Source organism: Stegostoma tigrinum, chromosome 44 (assembly GCF_030684315.1).
Source record: "Stegostoma tigrinum isolate sSteTig4 chromosome 44, sSteTig4.hap1, whole genome shotgun sequence".
NCBI lineage: Eukaryota > Metazoa > Chordata > Chondrichthyes > Orectolobiformes > Stegostomatidae > Stegostoma > Stegostoma tigrinum.
In genome coordinates, this window is record NC_081397.1 from 9323283 (window position 1) to 9344240 (window position 20958).

At 44.6% G+C, this 20958-nt stretch overlaps 5 protein-coding genes across 5 annotated transcripts in view; 2 read left to right on the forward strand and 3 right to left on the reverse strand.

Moving 5' to 3' along the window:
- The window catches only part of LOC132206967 (uncharacterized), a 405704-nt gene that overhangs the window by 355031 nt on the left and 29715 nt on the right, over positions 1 to 20958 (reverse strand). The window contains exon 2 of the mRNA XM_059642109.1: positions 7555 to 7566. Within this exon, the coding sequence (XP_059498092.1) occupies positions 7555 to 7566 (12 nt within the window). The remainder of the gene's footprint in view (positions 1 to 7554; positions 7567 to 20958) is intronic.
- Positions 70 to 474, reverse strand: LOC132206875 (late histone H2A.2.2-like). The gene has a single exon (XM_059641983.1). It carries the CDS (start codon positions 460 to 462, stop codon positions 70 to 72), a length of 393 nt encoding a protein of 130 aa, XP_059497966.1. The 5' UTR covers positions 463 to 474.
- LOC132207058 (late histone H2B.L4-like) lies at positions 1773 to 3237 on the reverse strand. Its single transcript, XM_059642250.1, has one exon. The coding sequence runs from the start codon at positions 3211 to 3213 to the stop codon at positions 2833 to 2835; it is 381 nt and encodes a 126-aa protein (XP_059498233.1). The 5' UTR covers positions 3214 to 3237; the 3' UTR covers positions 1773 to 2832.
- On the forward strand, positions 16967 to 17278 carry LOC132207035 (histone H4). The gene has a single exon (XM_059642225.1). It carries the CDS (start codon positions 16967 to 16969, stop codon positions 17276 to 17278), a length of 312 nt encoding a protein of 103 aa, XP_059498208.1.
- LOC132207048 (histone H3.2) lies at positions 18358 to 18889 on the forward strand. The gene has a single exon (XM_059642240.1). It carries the CDS (start codon positions 18379 to 18381, stop codon positions 18622 to 18624), a length of 246 nt encoding a protein of 81 aa, XP_059498223.1. The 5' UTR covers positions 18358 to 18378; the 3' UTR covers positions 18625 to 18889.

Below are 20958 nucleotides of genomic sequence, written 5' to 3' on the forward strand. Positions count from 1 at the left end.
TGCTTTTCATTGATGTTGTGGGTGGCTCTTAAAAGAGCCTTTGGGTTGTCAGGTTACAGAACGGTCTCTTCACTTTTTAGTGGCGCCCCCAGCGGCGGTTTTCTTGGGCAGCAGCACGGCCTGGATATTAGGCAGCACCCCGCCCTGAGCGATGGTCACACCTCCCAGCAGCTTGTTGAGCTCCTCGTCGTTGCGCACGGCCAGCTGGAGGTGCCTGGGGATGATGCGGGTCTTCTTGTTGTCCCGGGCCGCGTTACCGGCCAGCTCGAGGATTTCAGCCGTCAGGTACTCGAGCACCGCAGCCAGATAGACCGGCGCTCCGGCACCCACACGCTCAGCATAGTTACCCTTTCTTAGGAGCCTGTGAACACGGCCCACCGGGAACTGCAGCCCAGCCCGGGATGACCGGGACTTCGCCTTCGACCGAGCTTTACCGCCACCGCCCTTTCCTCTCCCAGACATCGCCACAGTCTCACAAACACTTTCACAGAGAATGCTGCAATGCGGCCACATCCCGCCCTCTTATACCTTCGGGAGGAATGGGGGTGCGGCCATTGCTGATTGGTCACATTGTTCATCTCCTAATGTCGTTTCAATGCCCAATCAGATATCTGCTTCCCTCACCAATCCGGAGAGGAGGCCGGAAAATCCCGGCGCCAAATCATCAACCGCTTTCTTTCAAACTCGAAAAGCCCGCCAATAGTTTCAAAACAGGAAGAAGTTTTACGAAGAAGAATGCGTTCATATTCCAGATAATTTACTTTTAGAATACAACTGTATATTTCATACAATCTCTCTCTGATTCCCAGGCCTAAGTGAATCGATGTGATTATGATTTTGCTTTTTACCCTGATCCTTAAGAATAAACAGATGGCAGAAAAAGAGCCCGGCGTAAGTTACTCTCTGAACAGATTCATTTTATTTCACATCAGCACCCGGATACATTGATAAAAGCATCGCACTGCTATTTCTTTCCCGTTGAGCGCATTACCGTTTTAAACAATATTGACAATCGCGCTCCCTATTGCACGGGATCAACAATATTTCTACTTTTGCGATGCCAGTCCGCCAGCTGTTCTGCTTTCATCTCGGTTCACTTTGAAATTTTCCCACCGACAGCAGAAAGCCTCATTTATGAGCTTTCTGCAAAACCGCGGGGAGATTTGAAAATAAAACAAAATTCCTCTGCGTGGAAACCGGAGGGAAATGCCGGCGCCAAATCATCAACCGCTTTCTTTCAAACTCGAAAAGCCCGCCAATATGTACAAAACAGTAAGAAGTCAAACAAAGAAAAATGCAAAAGTATTTGAAGTAATTTACTTTTAGATTACACCGACATGCTTCACTCAATCTCAGTCATTCCCTAGCCTCCATACATCTGTATTTATGTTCTTGAAAGGATTGTTTGCTCGAACTTTACGAATAAACGGAAGCAAAAAACAAACCTGCCAAAATCCGTTCCCTGCATAGATACTATTTCACATCAGCACCCGGTGATATTGATAAAAGATAATAAAATGTGAGGCTGGATGAACACAGCAGGCCCAGCAGCATCTCAGGAGCACAAAAGCTGACGTTACGGGCCTAGACCCTTCATCAGAGAGCTCTCTGCTGAAGGGACTCGGCCCGAAACGTCAGCTTTTGTGCTCCTGAGATGCTGCTGGGCCTGCTGTGTTCATCCAGTTTCACATTTTATTATCTTGGATTCTCCAGCATCTGCAGTTCCCATTATCACGGATATTGATAAAATACTCCTTTTTTCAGGTGAGCGTATTAATGCTTTGGACAATATTTTTAAAATCGCCTTTCCTATTGCACTCGACTGGACTTCTACAATAGTTCCACATTGCCGATGCGAGTCCGGGAGCTATTCTAGTTTCGTTAAGAATCACTTTGAAATTCTCCCATCGACAGCAGAAAGCACCACATACTGCATTTTGAAAAAAACAAAAATCACAAATCCCGCTGAGATTTGGAATTGAATTGCAATTAAATTGCAGGGGGATTTCAGGGTTCAGAACCCACTGCGATTAGTTTGAAAAATGCTCAAACCCACAAAAGAGGAAAAGGAGTGAATAATTTAATCCTGTATAAGCTCACTCACACTGACATTGCAAATGAATACTTTACACAATTTTTCTGTATTGCATTCTCTCTTCTACTCGAATCTGTCCATTTCTGCACTTGAATAGAATTTTCTGAATTTAGCAACAAGCGGAAATAGCAAAAAAAAAAGCACCGCATTCTGCGCATATTTTTATTTCACTTTTCAAGTGCACACCGAATATTGATTAAACCTCGCACAATGTCCTTTTGGGTGAACGCGTTCACACTTTAAACAACAGCTTGAAGTTGCCCTCCCCTGTTGTCCTTGACCAGTCGTCAGGCACAATTTCACACTTGCTATCGCAATTCGGCAGCTGCTCTGGCTTTATCTCGGTTCATTGTAAAATTAACAGAACAGCAAGTAGATTGTAAAATCTATTCATGGGATTCGATGTTAACTTTGTTTCCCGGGGTCATCAAGTGTGAAAGAGGAACTTGGAAAAAAAAAGGAAGTTGTTGACAAATGATTCATTGGCGATAATTATGCTCTTTGCAGATACAGGGAAACGAGACAGGGTACGGCTGCAACCTAAAATAAAGGGCAGATGAGGGACGACACATCGAGTTCTAAAACAATTACGTTATTTTTAAAAAGCCGACTGACATTACTAATACATACCGAAAATCATTTGCAAAAAGTTGGTTCAGCTGTTTCAGCGAAGTTGTGGGTGGCTCTGAAAAGAGCCGTTGGGTTTTGGATGTGTTTTTTCAGCACAATGTGGTGTCTCACTTGGAGCTGGTGTACTTGGTCACCGCCTTTGTACCCTCCGACACGGCGTGCTTGGCCAACTCCCCGGGCAGCAGCAGCCGCACCGCTGTCTGGATCTCCCGGGAACTGATGGTGCTGCGCTTGTTGTAATGGGCCAGGCGGGAAGCCTCCCCCGCGATACGCTCGAAAATATCGTTGACGAACGAGTTCATGATACTCATGGCCCTGGAAGAGATGCCGGTGTCGGGGTGAACCTGCTTCATCACTTTGTAGATATAGATGGCGTAACTTTCTTTCCTGGACTTTCTCCTCTTCTTACCGCCTTTCGCTGGCGCCTTCTTGATGATTTTCTTGGCGCCCTTCTTGGAAGTTGCCTGCGCTTTCTTCTCATCCACCATCGTCACGGTTACTTTCAGACACAGAATAAGCGAAAACGGCCTCGGAGCTCGCTTTTTATAGCCTTACCGCGTCAGCAATGCTAATGAGGGATGGGGGAAAGTCTTGTTCATGATTGGACAGTTAAAAAGAATGTCAAACATGACATCAGCCTCGCTGTGATTGGTTAGTTTATGGAGACAATGCGGATCTATCAGGATCTTCAATGAAATGCGAGACACAAACCAAATTCTGTACACGGAACAAACTCCGAGCTCACTCGCAAATCAACCGGTTATTGTCAGTTAATGATATCTTGAACACAGTATCTGAGTGATTTTAATTGTGGCAGTGTGTTTTGTTCTACTCAAAGTAATCTTTCTGTGTAATATTATTTTGTTTCATCTCTCTCTGAGTTCCGCAGGACACTTGTGTCATTGAGAGATTCAGGTTTATTGAGGGATAGTTTTGTCCAATGTCTGTCAGTCTTTCCTATGTGAAAATGCGAGTGCAGTTATCTATCCGTCCCTGTCTGTTTATGCAGTGTGAGTGATTATCACTCTCACAATCTGTTCCTGTCATACAGTCATAGAAACGGACAGCACTCTTGTGTCCACATCGACCATAATAATCAGATATCGTAAATTAATCTAGTCCCATTTACCAGCATTTGGCCGATATCACTCTGAACCATTCCTCATCCTGCGCCCATCCAGAAGCCATTTAAATGTTGTAATTGTCGTATCCTCCACCACGTCCTTTGGCAGTTCAATCCAGTTATGCACCACTCGCTGCGAGCTAATGTTGCCCACCTTAGGTTGCTCTTCAACATTTCACCTCTCCACTTAAGCCCATGCCCTCGAGTTATGGATTCCTCTACTCTGGGCAAAAGAACTTGATTATTCACCCTATCCATGCTGCTCATAATTTTATAATCCTCTGGAAGGTCACCACTCGGCCTCCCACACTCCATAGAAAACAAGCCCTGTCTCTACCGTCTTTCACCAAAGTCTCTGACCGTGGCAACAATCTTTTAAACATTTTCTGAACCCTTTCAAGTTTAAAAACCCCTTGCCATTTTAAGGGGACAATGGACCCGAATGCATTTTCTCAGAAGAAACTGAACCAATGTTCTGCACAGTCACAACATGACCTTCCAAACCACACATTCAATGCACGGATCAATAAAGGCAAGTGTATCAAACACCATCTTTACTGACCTGTCTATCTGTAATTCCATTGCAAGGAGCTATGAACCTGCACACGAAGACCATTTGGGTTGGCTTCCCTGGAGCTTATCTGGAGTCTGCCAGTCCTGCCCTGATTTTCCCTTACAAATAGTTACAATAGTTATGAGTCTGTGCTTTTCTTCAGAGTTGAGGAGGGAAAAGCAATGAACCTTTGCAACTGCTATACTGCAGAGTCTCAACAGCAGTGGTGATATCAAGGGACATCTTTACAATGATACGAGTATTGTTTCGTATTGCATAGTGTCATACATTTCAGAATACTGAAGTAAAGGTATTAATTTAATATGTTATAGCCAAAGGGAAACTGCCATGAACAAATCAACTGCATCGCAGCTGACTGACCACAATATTCCTTGTGCAGGAAAGAAAATTGTCTTATTTACTTCTATTTTATTTTGTGGCTCAGACATTACCCTCGTTGTGTGGGGAGGAAGAAGACAGAATTTTTGTCTTCTATCACGCAGTGGAAAAAACTGCAACAGTCAAACTAAAGAAGAATCAACATTGCTGAACTCTCCTGGCCAACAAAAAAAGAGAGAATATTTACTATCTACCTGATTTGGTCAAATCCTTCTTTCTCCACTGTTTTGACGAATGGCTTTTTATTATGTTCCTTATTTGAGAAAATGGCATCTAATTTTCTAGTGTGTGTGATGTAATACTTCAAAGGGAGTGTCACGAGGAACATAGGGCTATTTGAATAACATTTAAGCTAATTTGAAAAAAAAGTCCATGATTATAAAGTCCTCTTGCTCAGCACAGAATAAAAGAAAAATCTATTCCCGCTCGATGACAAAATTGACAACTATCCGGTGATAAAGGTTGGGATGGTAGTTCCTCTGCCACCATGATATGTTTATGGAAATTGAATGCTGGCTGAATGGATGTAGAATTGTTGCCTGGTTGTTTCTCACCAGTGCAGACTCAGTGAGTGGCAGGATTGTTTGTGGTGCCGCAGATGTCTATGACTATGTTTTGTGAGTGATAATCATTTTGTATATATCATTTTCTGTTACCTGGAGTTTAAATGGAACTTCATAGCTATTCGTCCTTGCATCACATCTGTAGTTATGGCGTTTGTGTTTTGAACTAATTCTGAATCAGTCAGTACCTGTGCCTGTCAGTCCACCCACACGGAGACAAAGCAAAGTTAATATTACACGTCCTGTGACACTTCTTCAGAACAGAGGTTGAACTTCACCACACTCATTTCTCTTCACAGGTGCTGCCAGACCTGCTGAGTTTTTGCAGCAATTTCTGCTTCTGTCTCTGATTTCTATCATCTGCAGTTCCTTGATTTTTCCATTTGTCATGCTTTGACACTGAAAATGCATTTGGAATTCACATCATTTATTTGTTGTGTTTATGTATGGGATTAATATTTATCAAAGGAGCAATTCTGTACTGATCAATTATCGGTAAACTAAACTTAAGTATCATTCATCAATTATTTTGTTGACCCATGGCTGTTGGTGACTGCAGTATTTCCTACATCTGTATTAAACATCTACATCTACATCTACTAAGACTGTTGAAACAATGTAACAGAGTGATCACCTGGATTGTAACTTGAAAAATATGCTTAATAAACATAGATCTAATTCAGTTCCTGACTGAATTCAATTTCTAAAACTGACAGAGGCTGATTGATAAAGACATTTATATATTCACACAGCCATCTCTCCCTGTCTGTTTCTGCAATGTCGATATGTGAGTTTAGTCATCAATCTGTTCATGTTAGTATCTGCCATGTGAATGTCTGAGTGCAGTTATCAGTTTGTACCTGTTGGTTTCATGAGCAGTTCATGAGAATTTTGTCACAAAATTCAACAAATTTTTTTCTTCTGATGGAGTGAACAAATGATATTTAGTTTATGACCACGGCAATTACCATGGATTTAAATACATGGGAATTGGATTTCATCGCTCACATTCCGTTCTATTTGTCTCTTATCATGAGAAGCTAGCTCTCTGATATGAAATGCATGAGAAGAAATAATTTTGAATGTTACATGTGCTGAGGTTTGCAGTGGCTGTTGCAGTGGCTGTTACATGTTTTGCACGTGTCAGGTTTGCGTATGTATTTGCAACCCATTGTAAATCAGTGTGTGTGTGTGTGTGTGTGTGTGTGTGTGTGTGTGTGTGTGTGTGTGTGTGTGTGTGTGTGTGTGTGTGTGTGTGTGTGTGTGTGTGTGTGTTGAGAGTGTGTTTGTGTGGTGAGAGTGCAACAGCGAAAAAACACATGCACTCAATAAGCATTCTCTGTCAGGCTTTAACACAGGATGTGTGCATTTAAAAGTCACGTTATTTAATTGTTCTGGCTCTGCCTGAGAGATGTGTTGGTCAAACACGATTAATACAATCCTGCTCAGTTACTGATGTGAATGTTTCTGTCCATATCTGAACTCATTATCTACTTCACATATGGTTGGTGTAACTATGCAATGGCATGAACTCATTATTCACCTTACAAGGTGCACTAAGCATTCCTTTAGTGATATAGGAAAGCCTCCGGAGACTAATTGACATCTCTATTTGAAGCTTTTCACGAATGCTTTTAGTGATCTTTGTATTTTATTGTGTACGTAGATTTATATATTTCAACAGAATGATCTGAAGAATCTTTAACTAAAAGTATTTCGTAACACTATGAATAATTTGAAAGAAACAACAAATTGCTGCATAATGGTGTTATCTGCTGTTTTCATGAAATTCTAGGCTGACAGTCTTTCTGGGATGATTCGTATCCCTTGCCTTAACTAACTCTGTTCACCGAAAGGGACAACATTCTTTCATTAATGAGATTGGAATCAATCACAACTGTAATTTAATCAATGTCTTTGATCCTGTCATACTTATGTGAACCATAATGCCATTAGTTCATCTGTTTGTTATTACAGGAGTTTACTATGCCCTTCAATGTTTGTTCCAAATCTTCAAACTGTCTCGCACAAACCTTCTTCCATGTGTTGTTTGTGCAAATGCTCCCTTTTGCCTCAGAATAACCTCTTCTCATTTTTAAAAAAGTTCATTCACAGTATCAGGGTGTCACTGCCTAGGCTTGCATTTATTGTCGGCCCCTAATTTCCCAGAGGGCAGTTCAGAGTCAAACACATTGCTGTGGGTCTGGAGTCAAGTCGCATGTAGGCTAGACCAGCTAAGAATGCCAGTTTCATTCCCTCAAGGACATGAGTGAACCAGATGCATTCTTTTTTTCCTGACAATGGATTTATTGTCATCATTACATTCTTAATTCCAGATGTTTTTTTTAATTCAAATTCCACCATCTGCTGGGCCGGTGATTGAAGCCATGTCCCCAGAATGTTGTCTGGTCTCTGCATTAACAGTGCAGTGATACGACCACTAAGTCAATGCCTCCCAGATCTGGTGGCTTTTGTTCAGAACTGAGGAAGTGTACCAGGCCTGAAACGTTAACTTTGATTTCTCATCACAGATGCTGCCAGATCTGCTGAGCTTTTCCAGAATCTTCTGCTTATTAATTGTCTTCCTCAGCCACTGATAACATCTAATGTTTCCTTCCATGTCTGTACCGAGTATCCACTCCATACATGGTTACATTGTTACAAGGACAACTTGAACTATTTACATACCTTGACTGTAACTTTAAAAATGCCCTTCCTCAACATGCATTCAATGCAGTTAGTGAGCATATATTTGTGATGAAGATTCAATTGATCCCTCTTCAAATGCTATGAATAACAATGGGCTTTCAAAGATGAACTTTACTGGAACTGCACTGGTTTATAGACAAAAAGAAACATTTGTATTTTGTTGGTGGCGTTTGACTCTTGGATTGAATGTATGTGTCTGGAAATTGAGCTCAATGCAAGTCTTACCCCTATGACTGTGGAAAGTAAATTCTCCACTCTGACAGTGCTCACATACCTGCTGTTTGGTTGGAGCAGCTGGTCACACGATGCTGTACTGAGGAAATATGACATTGTCTTCGCCCATCAATTATTTGCCTGGAGGAAGAAAGAAGAGAATTCTCCTGTAAATTAACATCCAACGATTTTGAAAATATTAAAACTGATCAAGGCAACTGATCAAGACATGAGGTCAGGGCAGAGAGGTAGTTGGGAAGATAAGTGGGTGCTACTTAAGTACTTACCTCGAAGCCAGCGGGTCCTTTTTGCAGCGGAGAGCGGCGCGAGCCGGGCGGACGTGAGGTCAGGGCAGAGAGGCAGTTGGGAAGATAAGTGAGTGCTACTTAAGTACTTACCTCGAAGCCAGCGGGTCCTTTTTGCAGCGGAGAGCGGCGCGAGCCGGGCGGACGTGAGGTCAGGGCAGAGAGGCAGTTGGGAAGATAAGTGAGTGCTACTTAAGTACTGACCTCGAAGCCAGCGGGTCCTTTTTGCAGCGGAGTGCTGTTTAAGTAGGTGTGTTCTCAGCCGCAGGTCCTACATGGTAGGGCCTGCCTCCCACCCTCCTCCTCTAACCTAATTAAGAGTCCACAGACTCACAGCAAACACACAAGGGCTGAGGGAAATGCCTGGTGAGTAAAGTGCGAGTTTTTGGTGAAGAGGCTCAGTGAAGAGATTACACCACTGTTGAAGACTGTGCAGGCATGATTGCCAAGCTGATTCAAAGTGCTGCATGCATGATGTGGGAGATCAGGGACACTGATGATGTTTCTGGCTCCTATAGCTATGGTAAGTGTGTACACATTCAGCTTCTGAAGGAAGTTTTTGCAGCACTGACAAAAGAAATCAGGCTCATCAGAGAGAATGAGAATTTTCAGGACAGGACCTTCAGCAAGGTCACTACACCGAGGATACCTGAAGAGAGAAGGGGGCTGTCGATGACAAAAGAAGACATGAATGAAGTACAAGAGACCCCAGGGGAAGCACCTATTGTAATCAGGCTGTCTGTCTTGGAAACTGCCGAGACAGACAACACTGCCAGTCCGAGAGGTGGGCAGGTCTGCGAGTCAGAAATTGCTGTAGAGGCAGAGCTGAGAAGTCAGACATCACGGAGAGCTGTGGTAATAGGGGACTCCATTGTGAGAGGGACTGACAAGGGTTTCTGTGGCAACAGGCGAGATTTGAGGATGCTGTGTTACCTTCCTGGTGCCAGGATCCAGGACGTCACTGACAGAGGGCAGAGAATCCTCGAGGGTGAAGGTGAAGAACCAGAGGTGGTGGTGCATGTCGGCACTAATGACGTCGGGAAGAAAAGGAGGAGCATTCTACAGCGGGACTTCAGAGAACTCGGAAGAAGGCTGAAAAGCAGGACTTCCAGGGTAGTTATCTCTGGTTTGCTTCCAGTTCTTCGGGCTGGAGAGGGCAGGAACAGAGAGATAATGGACCTGAACATGTGGCTGTGGGACTGGTGTTGGAAGCAAGGATTTAAATTCTTGGATCACTGGGGTATGTTTTGGGGTTAGAATAAATTGTACAGGAGGGATGGTTTGCATCTTGATAATCGGGGGACCAGCTTTCTGGCAGGCAGGTTTGCCACTGCGACACAGGTGTGTTTAAACTCAGTCATGGGGGGGAGGGGCCAAGCTGGAAATTTAAGAAAGAAGTTAAAGGCAAAGTGAGAATAAGAGAGGTTAAGAAGGACAACAGAATCAACAGAGCAGAAAACTCAAGAAGGGATTGTACAGTATGGCCAAGTGAAATAGGGATTGATAGGAAGGGTGGGGGGAGAAACAAATTAAAAATATTATATATGAATACACGAAGCATAAGAAATAAGGCGGATGAGCTTGAGGCTCAGTTGGAAGTTGGCAAGTATGATGTTGTGGGGATAACTGAGACGTGGCTTCAAGTGGACAGGGGCTGGGAAATGAATATTCAAGGCTATACGTGCTATCGAAAGGACAGACTGGTGGGCAGAGGGGGTAGGGTAGCCCTGTTGGTGAGGAATGATATTCGGTCCCTTGCAAGGGGGGACATAGAGTCAGGAGATGTAGAGTCAGTGTGGATAGAGCTGAGAAATTCTAAGGGTAGAAAGATCCTAATGGGAGTTATCTACAGACCCCCAAACAGTAGTCAGGAGGTAGGGTGCAGGTTGAATCAAGAGTTGAAATTGGCCTGTCACAAAGGTATCACTACAGTTGTTATGGGAGATTTCAACATGCGGGTAGACTGGGAGAATCAGGATGGTACTGGACCCCAAGAAAGGGAGTTTGTAGAGTGCCTCCGAGATGGATTCTTAGAACAGCTTGTACTGGACCCTACCAGGGAGGAGGCAATTCCGGATCTGGTGTTGTGCAATGAACCGGATTTGATCAGGGACCTCCAAGTAAAGGAGCCATTAGGAGGTAGTGACCATAAAATGATAAGTTTTAATCTGCAGTTTGAGAGGGAGAAGGGAGAATCGGAAGTGTCAGTCTTGCAGTTGAATAAAGGGAACTATGGAGCTATGAGGAAGGAGCTGGCCAAAGTTCAGTGGTTCAATACCCTAGCAGGGATGGCAGTGGAACAACAATGGCAGGTATTTCTGGATATAATGCAGAAGGTGCAGGATCAGTTCATACCAAAGAGGAAGAAAGATCCAAAGGAGAGGCGGGGGCAGCCATGGCCGACGAGGGAAGTTAAGGACTCGATAAAAATAAAAGAGAAGAAGTGTAACATAGCAAAGATGAGTGGGAAGCCGGAGAACTGGGAAGCTTTTAAAGAGCAACAGTGGATAACTAAAAAGGCAATACACAGAGGAAAAAATGAGCTATGAAGGAAAACTAGCCAAAAATATAAAGGAGGATAGTAAAAGCTTTTTTAGGTATGTGAAAAGAAAAAAAATGCTTCCGACTAAAATTGGGCCCTTGAAGTCAGAAACGGGTGAATTTATTATGGGGAACAAGGAAATGGCAAATGAGTTGAATAGGTACTTTGGATCTGTCTTCACTAGGGAAGACGCAAGCAATCTCCCAGATGCAGTAGTGGCTGAAGGACCGAGGGTAATGGACGAACTGAAGAGTATTTATATTAGGCAGGAAATGGTGTTGGATAGACTGTTAGGTCTGAAGGCTCACAAGTCCCCGGGACCTGATGGTGTGCATCCCAGGGTACTTAAGGAGGTGGGCTCTAGAAATTGTGGACGCGTTGGTAATTATTTTCCAAGGTTCTATAGATGCAGGATCAGTTCCTGCGGATTGGAGGGTGGCAAATGTATTCCCACTTTTCAAGAAAGGAGGGAGAGAGAAAACAGGAAATTGCAGACCGGTTAGCTTGACGTCAGTGGTGGGAAAGATGCTGGAGTCAATTATAAAAGATGAAATTACGACTCATTTGGATAGCAGTAAGAGAATAGGTCAGAGTCAGTGTGGATTTACGAAGGGGAAATTGTGCTAGACTAATCTTCTGGAATTTTTTGAGGATGTATCTATGAAGATGGATAAGGGAGAGCCCACGGATGTAGTGTACCTGGACTTTCAGAAAGCCTTTGATAAAGTCCCGCATAGGAGATTAGTGAGTGAGATTAGGACACATGGTATTGGGGGCAAAATACTGAGTTGGATTGAAAATTGGCTGGCTGACAGGAAGCAAAGAGTAGTGATAAACGGGTCCCTTTCAGAATGGCAGACAGTGACCAGTGGGGTACCACAAGGTTCGGTGCTGGGACCGCAGCGGTTTACGAAATATATTAATGATATAGACAAAAGCATTAAAGGTAATATTAGCAAATTTGCTGATGACGCAAAGTTGGGTGGCAGTGTGAAATGTGAGGAGGATCTTATTAGAATACAGGTGACTTGGACAGGCTAGGTGAGTGGACGGATGCATGGCAGATGCAGTTTAATGTGGATAAATGTGTGGTTATCCACTTTGGTGGCAAGAACAGAAAGGCAGATTAGTATCTCAACGGAGTCAAGTTAGGTAAAGGGGAAGCACAACGAGATCGAGGTGTTCTTGTACATCAGTCAATGAAAGCAAGCATGCAGGTGTAGCAGGTAGTGAAGAAAGCTAATAGCATGCTGGCCTTCATCACAAGAGAAATTGAGTACAGCAGCAACGAGGTCCTTCTGCAGCTGTACAGGGCCCTGGTGAGACCGCACCTGGAGTATTGTGTGCAGTTTCGGTCTCCAAATTTGAGTAAGGACATTCTGGCTATTGAGGGTTTGCAGCGTAGGTTCACAAGGTCAATTCCCAGAATGGCAGGACTATCATATGTTGAAAGATTGGAGCGACTGGGCTTGTCTCCACTTGAGTTTAGGAGGATGAGAGGGGATCTGATTGACACGTATAAGATTATTAAGGGATTGGACAATCTGGAGGCAGGAAACATGTTTCCGTTGATGGGGGAGTCCAGAACCAGAGGACACAGTTTAAAAATAAGAGGTAGGGCATTTAGAACAGAATTGAGGAAAAACTTCTTCACCCAGAGAGTGGTGGATATATGGAATGCTCTGCCCCAGAAGCCAGTGGAGGCCAACTCTCTGGATGCTTTCAAGAAAGAGATAGACGGAGCTCTTAAAGATAGTGGAATCAAGGGTTATGGGGATAAGGCTGGAACAGGATACTGATTGTGGATGATCAGCCATGATCATAATCAATGGTAGTGCTGGCTCGAAGGGCCGAATGGCCTACTCCTGCACCTATTGTCCATTGATTAATACTCATCATACTTCCTTGTTTTGAAGCCAACAATTCAAACAGAGAAGAGTTGGCTCCATAATTTACCTGAGCTCCTTCTCGTCTCTTTCTTTGTGCGAAATTCTAAAACAATTTACTAAGATACAAAAGGAAACCAACACCTGTACCGTCGATGATTTGAATGCTTACACAGTTCAATGCCGAGCTCCCAATACACTACCTCTTTAAGGGAAGAACAACAGGCACTATTTCAAACAAAAGCAATACGAGTGCTGTGTTTATCCTTTACATGATTAACACATTTGCATGGACTGTGACTTCTTTACGATTCAATGCCAATTCGCAACAAACAACGTGAAACAGAAGCGAAACGAGGAATTACCATCAGCGTTCGGAGAATTAAATATCACAAGCCTGACCCCCAGCAGCAGCTTCTTGCCGCTGTGTCTCCCTCAGCAGGCCCACACACAGCCCGAGAAAGGCCTCTCTCTCCCCGCCCCCAGGCCGCTCACTCCAAGTTCCGGGACCAGTTCCTGCTCCGCTCCGCCTCATACCAACAGCCCCCGGTTCTCCCTGAACTGAGCCCGAATCAATGCCGGTCTCGGAGCCCCCTCCGTGCCCCAGACTCACATCTCGATGCGCTGCTGGAAGGAGCCTGCTGTTCCCTCGCTTCCCTGGGCGCTGGTCTCTCCATTGCGGTGTTTCAAACAAACCGCTTCCACTCACTGAGTCAATGCCCCCCAATGGTAGCGCTGGGGGAGGGCCTCACGCATGCGCTCCTCCAGCATCTTCGTGTGGGGAATGAACCAGTATCGCGCATGCGCTGCTTTTCACACTATTTTCCAGAAACAATCATTTTCTGAAGAAGGGCCTAGGCCCGAAATGTCAGCTTTCCTGCTCCGAAGCAGCTGCTTGGCCAGCTGCGTTCATCCACCTCTACAACTTGTTATCTTATAGCCTATGTATTCTCACATTGGCCTTAGTAGGAAGTTCCAGGGTCTTGATCCAGCGACAGTGAAGCGAGGGATATATTTCTAAGTTAGTGTGGTGCGTGGCTTGGAGGAGAACTTGCTCTATATCAAGAACGTGTTCCTCCTCATCAGCTGCCCAAAAGCGTTTAAATGGATGTATTCGTCAGTATGGAAGGTGCTCTTTTTACAGTTTACAAAACAGTCATTTAAGAGGTCAATTTAACACCGTTTTTGACCCAAGGAAGAGGCGTACAAATTGAGAAAAAGAACTTGAAAAAAATTAAAAGTACCTGAAGCTGGGGAACAATTTAAAATCAGGAAAGAAGGAATAAACGAATGCATTGATTATGAATGAGGAAATGAGGAAAAGGTTATAATTGCAGAAGCCATTAAAAACTAACTTTTAATGTCTTGATAAATATGTAAAAGGAGAATGGAAATAAACCTACGTTGATAAACACAAATGTACCTCACTTACAATGAAAATCCAACTGAATACTCACTGTCGTTCTATGTTCACATAGGATGACACACATAACACGTCAGGAATGTTGGGGAAAAGAGAGTTGAATGAGATGGAGAAACTGAATCAAGTCAGTATTGTTCAGTAAATTGTGTTGGGAAAATTGATAGGACTGAAGGCTGGGAACCAGGGACGGATAACTAATATCCCAGAGCTCATAGTGGGTGTATTGATGGCGATGTTCCAGATCTTCATAGGAGCTACAATAACTTCCAAAGATTGGAGGGTAGCTAATGTAAACAATCTATTTGTAAGAGGTGTGTAGAGGTAAAACTTGTAATTTTAGACCAGTCAGCCTGCAGGGGGGAAAAATGCAGATAATTGGGATAAAATATCACGATCAGACAAAGTCAGCATGGATTTGAAAGAACTGCTCGTCTGCTGTACTGTTCTATGTTCCCAGCCTGACAAATCTACTGGAGTAGGGATGATAAAGCAGATGAGTTCATTTTAATTTACAAGAAAAAACTTTTTAACAAAATCCAACATAAGATATTAGCATGTGAACATCAAGGAAATGTGATTGGTGCAAAGCATTCTGAATGATTTTATTTTTAATTAGCTGGATAATAGGAAACTCGAAGGGGGAATGAATGGATTTTTTTTCTCAATGGCAAGAATCAGTTTTAGGATGAAAACTCTTTGCAATACATTCACAGTGATTTGGATGAGGGAAACAAATGTAATATCTCCAGGTTTTAAAATGACACAAAGTTAGTTGGATGGTCAGCTCTAAAAGAGGATGCATTGTGTGGGATGAAATCGAGACAGTGGGCAAATGAATATCTGACACTGTTTAATGTGGGTAACTGTTTGGTTATCCAATTTGGTAACAAAATAAAAGGAAGGGAGGTCATTTTCTGAATGTCGATAAAGTGACACAGTGATATTTGCAACAAGACCTGTGTGTCTCATACACAAATCATTGAAAGTAAGTATGCAGGTGCAGCAGACAGTGAGGAAGGCGAGAGGTATGTTGGCCTTTGTGGAACGTGGATTTGAGCATGGGGAAACAGTGAATTGTGACAATTTATCAGGACATCTGTGAGAAAGCAGTTAGAATATTGAGAGCAGCTTTGGCCTTCTTACTGAGTAAGGATGAGATTGCTGTGAATATAATTTTAACAGGCAGCTTACTGGGATGAAGGAGAGGTTGAATTGGTTGTGAATATGCTGAAATTCAGAAGAATGAGGGATTCTCTTAGAAATCTGTAAGACACTGTCAGACCAAGAAAATGTAAATGCAAAAAGAATATTCATGTTGCTAGTAGTCATATTTTTAGGAGAAAGGATAAGTCATTCCTGGCTGAGTAGGTGAGAGTCTCTTTATTTAGAAAGTGGTGATCTTTTGAAATTCCCTACCACAGAAACCAGCCACATTCAACACATTATATGAGTTCAGCATGGTGTAGGGTGGCACACTTGTTGCAAAGGGAAGCAAGGTATAATTGGCTGAATGGCAAGAGACAGAGAGTGAAGATGGAGGGTTGCTTTTTGGACTGTAGGCCTGTCATCCAGAAGTGTTCCCCAGGGATTGGGACTGAGTCCTCTTTTGCTTGTCATTATATAAATGATCTGAATGAGAAGTCATGGTAAACACGTTTGTGGATGATAACAAAGTGTGTAGCATAGTATTAAGGGGAGAACGTGTCCTAAGATTACAAATGGATCTTGATCAAATACCTCGATGGGCTGGAAAATGACTTAGAGAATTCAATCTGGATGAATGCATGTCCATCATGGGCCTCCTGCAGTGCCACAATGATACCACCCGAAGATTGCAGGAACAGCAACCCATATTCCACGTGGGAACCCTGCAGCCCAATGGTATCAATGTGGACTTCACCAGCTTCAAAATCTTCCCTTCCCCCACCGCATCCCAAAACCAGCCCAGCTCATCCCCTCCCCCCACTGCATCCCAAAACCAGCCCAGCCTGTCTCTGCCTCCCTAACCTGTTCTTCCTCTCGCCCATCCCTTCCCCCCACCTCAAGCCGCACCTCCATTTCCTACCTACTAACCTCATCCCACCTCCTTGACCTGTCCGTCTTCCCTGGACTGACCTATCCCCTCCACACCTCCCTACCTCTACTCTCCTCTCCACCTATCTTCTTTTCTCTCCATCTTCGGTCCTCCTCCCCCTCTCTCCCAATTTATTCCAGAACTCTCACCCATCCCCCTCTCTGATGGAGGGTCTAGGCCCGAAACGTCAGCTTTTGTGCTCCTGAGATGCTACTTGGCCTGCTGTGTTCATCCAGCTTCACACGTTGATATCTTAGTTCCAGATCCAGTTGGGGGCGGGCGTAAGCTGGAGGCGGAGCTGGACATTTCACTGTCTGTCACTCAGTTTCCTGCCTGGGCCGCCTCACACTCTCTGTCAGCTCTTTCTCAGTCAGGTCGGGGCGGGCTGTATAAAAATGGAAGGCGAGGCAGCTCCACTCTCATTCGGCAGCGATTACAGTGAAAAAGCGTGATGTCTGGAAGAGGCAAAGGAGGCAAAGGCCTGGGAAAAGGCGGAGCGAAGCGGCACCGCAAAGTGCTCCGTGATAACATCCAGGGCATCACGAAACCAGCCATCCGGCGCCTGGCTCGCCGTGGCGGGGTCAAGCGCATCTCGGGCTTGATCTACGAGGAGACCCGCGGGGTGCTGAAGGTTTTCCTGGAGAATGTGATCAGGGATGCGGTGACCTACACTGAGCACGCCAAGCGCAAGACGGTGACTGCCATGGATGTGGTGTACGCTCTGAAACGCCAGGGCCGCACTCTGTATGGATTCGGCGGCTGAGCAACTCGTCCCTTTTCCAGCGACCCCAAAGGCTCTTTTCAGAGCCACCCAAACCCTCCGATTGAGAGCGGAGACCCGAGGATGGGAAAAGGCAGCACATATGGAAGGGACAGTGTACTGCAGCTGGTTATTTCACATTTTTCGCGACTTTTAATTTTGGCTCATTCCATTACAAAAATACACTAATTTCGTGTCCAATGTTAGAGAAAGATCAAGCAGTGAGAACGGAGACCTGAGCACAGGAAAGGCAGCACACAGCGAGGGTGTACCGTGCCGCAGCCGGATTTCAGATCTCGATTTGTAATTTCGCCCTGATGCTAAATGTTACATATTGCAGTTTTTCTATTTCATTCCTCCCAGGAATTCAGTTCAGTTTTCATTCAAGGAAGCATGCAGATATTTTAATGACTTGTTACCCTCTGTGACAGTTTTCGGACTATTTATATCTGGGTGAAATAAAAATGAGCCGATTAATTGAGATTGTGTAGCTTTAGTACCCTATTAGCTTTGAATATGCTTAAATCGGCGGTGTTTTTTAGATTCATTAACGGGGGGTAGGCGGCCGGTTGATTCGTTTATCTGGGCTTTGTTAAAACACCCCGCTTTACTCCTGCTTGTTAGAGACAGATCAGGCAATGAACCCGCGTCTTTTCCGCGTTAACTGTAAGTTTGGTTTTTAAAAAATCCCACAAAGTACAGATTTTATCGTCGTCGGACATTATTTTTCCTTTAAATATTTAACCTAAAATCGGCGGGCTTTTTTCAAATTGACAAACTGTCATTTCAGGTTAACCAATCTGAATTCAACAATTATTTTATTGCCTTTTCCGTACCTTCCGGAGCTGTTTGGTCTAGGCCCGAAACGTCAGCTTTTGTGCTCCTGAGATGCTGCTTGGCCTGCTGTGTTCATCCAACTTCACACTTTATTATCTTGGATTCTCCAGCATCTGCAGTTCCCCTTTCTCAGAGGGGTTGAGGGACGGGACTGTATCCAATCCCAGCTCTAGGGCGGGCTCTCCATTCCCATAAATTGGCACCGCCGCAGCAGGCTCGGCAGTGACAGCAGCAGCTTGCGTGTTTGTTGCAGAGAGTTGAAGAGAATGGCTAGAACCAAGCAGACAGCGCGCAAATCCACCGGAGGAAAAGCTCCTCGCAAGCAGCTGGCGACCAAAGCGGCCCGCAAGAGCGCTCCGGCCACGGGTGGAGTGAAGAAGCCTCATCGCTACCGGCCCGGCACGGTGGCTCTACGGGAGATCCGCCGCTACCAGAAATCCACCGAGCTGCTGATCCGCAAACTGCCGTTCCAGCGCCTGGTGCGGGAGTTAGGAACTATGAACTTTAATTAATGTAAACCCACAGCGAGCTATCGATGTGATTCAATGCCACAGCTGTTGCAGAAGCTTAGACAACAGAAGTGTGTATCTGGAGGAACGCAGCAGGTCAAGCAACATCTCAGAAGCAGAAAAGCTGACGTGTCGGGATATTGCTGAGCGTGCTGTGTGCATCTAGCTACACAGCTTGGATACTCCACCATCTGCAGTTCCCATAATTTCTGTTAGAGAAATTTGTTGGTTCTGAGATACACTAATTCACATTAAAGACAAAAGGTAACTCGGGGCAATCAGGTTCATAAATGTTCAGAAATCATAACACAATTGAAATATTGCACCCCATATTTTATAAGTTTCCGATTGAAACGCCTCCGTGGGCAAATTTCTTCACTGGGCGTATTGCCAGCTATAACGGAGCTTGACGGAGGGTGGTGGTGGGAAAAGGTCACCAAATCGAAAAGCCCATCAAAACATACAAACAATTTTTATGCGTTGGGCAAAATTTCAATTGCACGACCAAATCTCCCACTAATGTATTCATTCGATCCTCTGAGGCGGGTCGGTTTCGTATCGAATGGCCTCTTTGTTGCGGCGACTTATTGCATGTCCTTTGTTCCCTGTCAGCGTATTGATGGGGATACCGCTTTGAGTTATTATTTCAAGTCGCTGTCCCTGCAGTAAAACCTCAGACTTTATTCGTCGTGTCCGGTAGCTGCTCCAGTTTTATCTCGGTTAGGGAAAAAAATAAAAGGAATTATGTTTGCACATAAAATGAAAATTAATCAACCAGCAGTGACAGTCTAGCTGCTTTGCACTGATTTTGTGGGTGGCTCTGAAAAGAGACTTTGGTTGTCAGGTTACAGAACGGCCCCTTCACTTTTTAGTGGCGCCCCCAGCGGCGGTTTTCTTGGGCAGCAGCACGGCCTGGATATTAGGCAGCACCCCGCCCTGAGCGATGGTCACCCCTCCCAGCAGCTTGTTGAGCTCCTCGTCGTTGCGCACGGCCAGCTGGAGGTGCCTGGGGATGATGCGGGTCTTCTTGTTGTCCCGGGCCGCGTTACCGGCCAGCTCGAGGATTTCAGCCGTCAGGTACTCGAGCACCGCAGCCAGATAGACCGGCGCTCCGGCACCCACACGCTCAGCATAGTTACCCTTTCTCAGGAGCCTGTGAACACGGCCCACCGGGAACTGCAGCCCAGCCCGGGACGACCGGGACTTCGCCTTCGACCGAGCTTTCCCGCCACCGCCCTTTCCTCTCCCAGACATCGCCACAGTCTCTCAAACACTTTCACAGAGAATTCTGCAATGCGGCCACATCCCGCCCTCTTATACCTTCGGGAGGAATGGGGGTGCGGCCATTGCTGATTGGTCACATTTTTCAGTATCTCCTAATGTCGTTTCAATGTCCAATCAGATATCTGCTTCACTCACCAATCCGGAGAGGGCCCGGGGAGGAGGCCGGAAAACCCCGGCACCAAATCATCAACCGCTTTCTTTCAAACTCGAAAAGCCATCCAATAGTTTCAAAACGGGTAGAAGATTTACAAAGAAGAATGCGTTCATATTCCAGATAATTTACTTTTAGAATACACTGTATACTTGACACAATCTGATTCCCCGGCCTAGTTGAATCCGTCTATTTTTGATCTTGAAGTTCTTTTTTCCCCGCAAAAACTGAATAATAAGTGGAAGCGGGAAAGAAAAGCCCGCCGAAAGTTATTCTCTGCACAGATTGAATTTATTACACATCAGCACCCGGTTATATTGATAAAAGTATCACACAACTGTTTCTTTCCCTTTGAGCGCATTCCTGCTTTAAACAATATTTTACAATCGCTCTCCCGATTGCACAAGATCAACAATATTTCCACTTTTGCGATGCCAGTCCGGCAGCTGTTCTGCTTTCCTCTCGGTTCACTTGGAAATTTTCCCGCCGACAACAAAGCCTCATTTACAGCTTTCTGCAAAACCGGATAGAACCCGCGGGGAGATTTGAAAATAAAACAAAATTCCTCTGCGTGGAAACCGTAGGAAAATACCGGCGCCAAATCATAAACCGTTTTCTGTCCGATTTGAAAAGCCCGCCAACATGGGCAATACGACCAAGAGTTTTTAACCAGGATTTTTGCGTTCATGCTTACGATTTAATTTCCTTTCAGTTAAAAATGTTCACTTCACAATCTGTCACTTCCTAAGCAACACCGTTTTCAGAAAACATGGTAAAATAGCCCTCACTTATTGTGCTGGATCAGTCTTTCCGGTCGGTCTCGGCTCATTTTGAAAGTGTCTCACCGACAGCAGAAAGCCCCACACACTGCAAACTGATAAAAAAATCGGATAAATTCCCTT

What these genes read in the sequence shown, in the direction of transcription:
- LOC132206875 (XM_059641983.1), bottom strand. Translation starts at nt 462, where the DNA reads ATGTCTGGGAGAGGAAAGGGCGGTGGCGGTAAAGCTCGGTCGAAGGCG.
- LOC132207058 (XM_059642250.1), bottom strand. Translation starts at nt 3,213, where the DNA reads ATGGTGGATGAGAAGAAAGCGCAGGCAACTTCCAAGAAGGGCGCCAAG.
- LOC132207035 (XM_059642225.1), top strand. Translation starts at nt 16,967, where the DNA reads ATGTCTGGAAGAGGCAAAGGAGGCAAAGGCCTGGGAAAAGGCGGAGCG.
- LOC132207048 (XM_059642240.1), top strand. Translation starts at nt 18,379, where the DNA reads ATGGCTAGAACCAAGCAGACAGCGCGCAAATCCACCGGAGGAAAAGCT.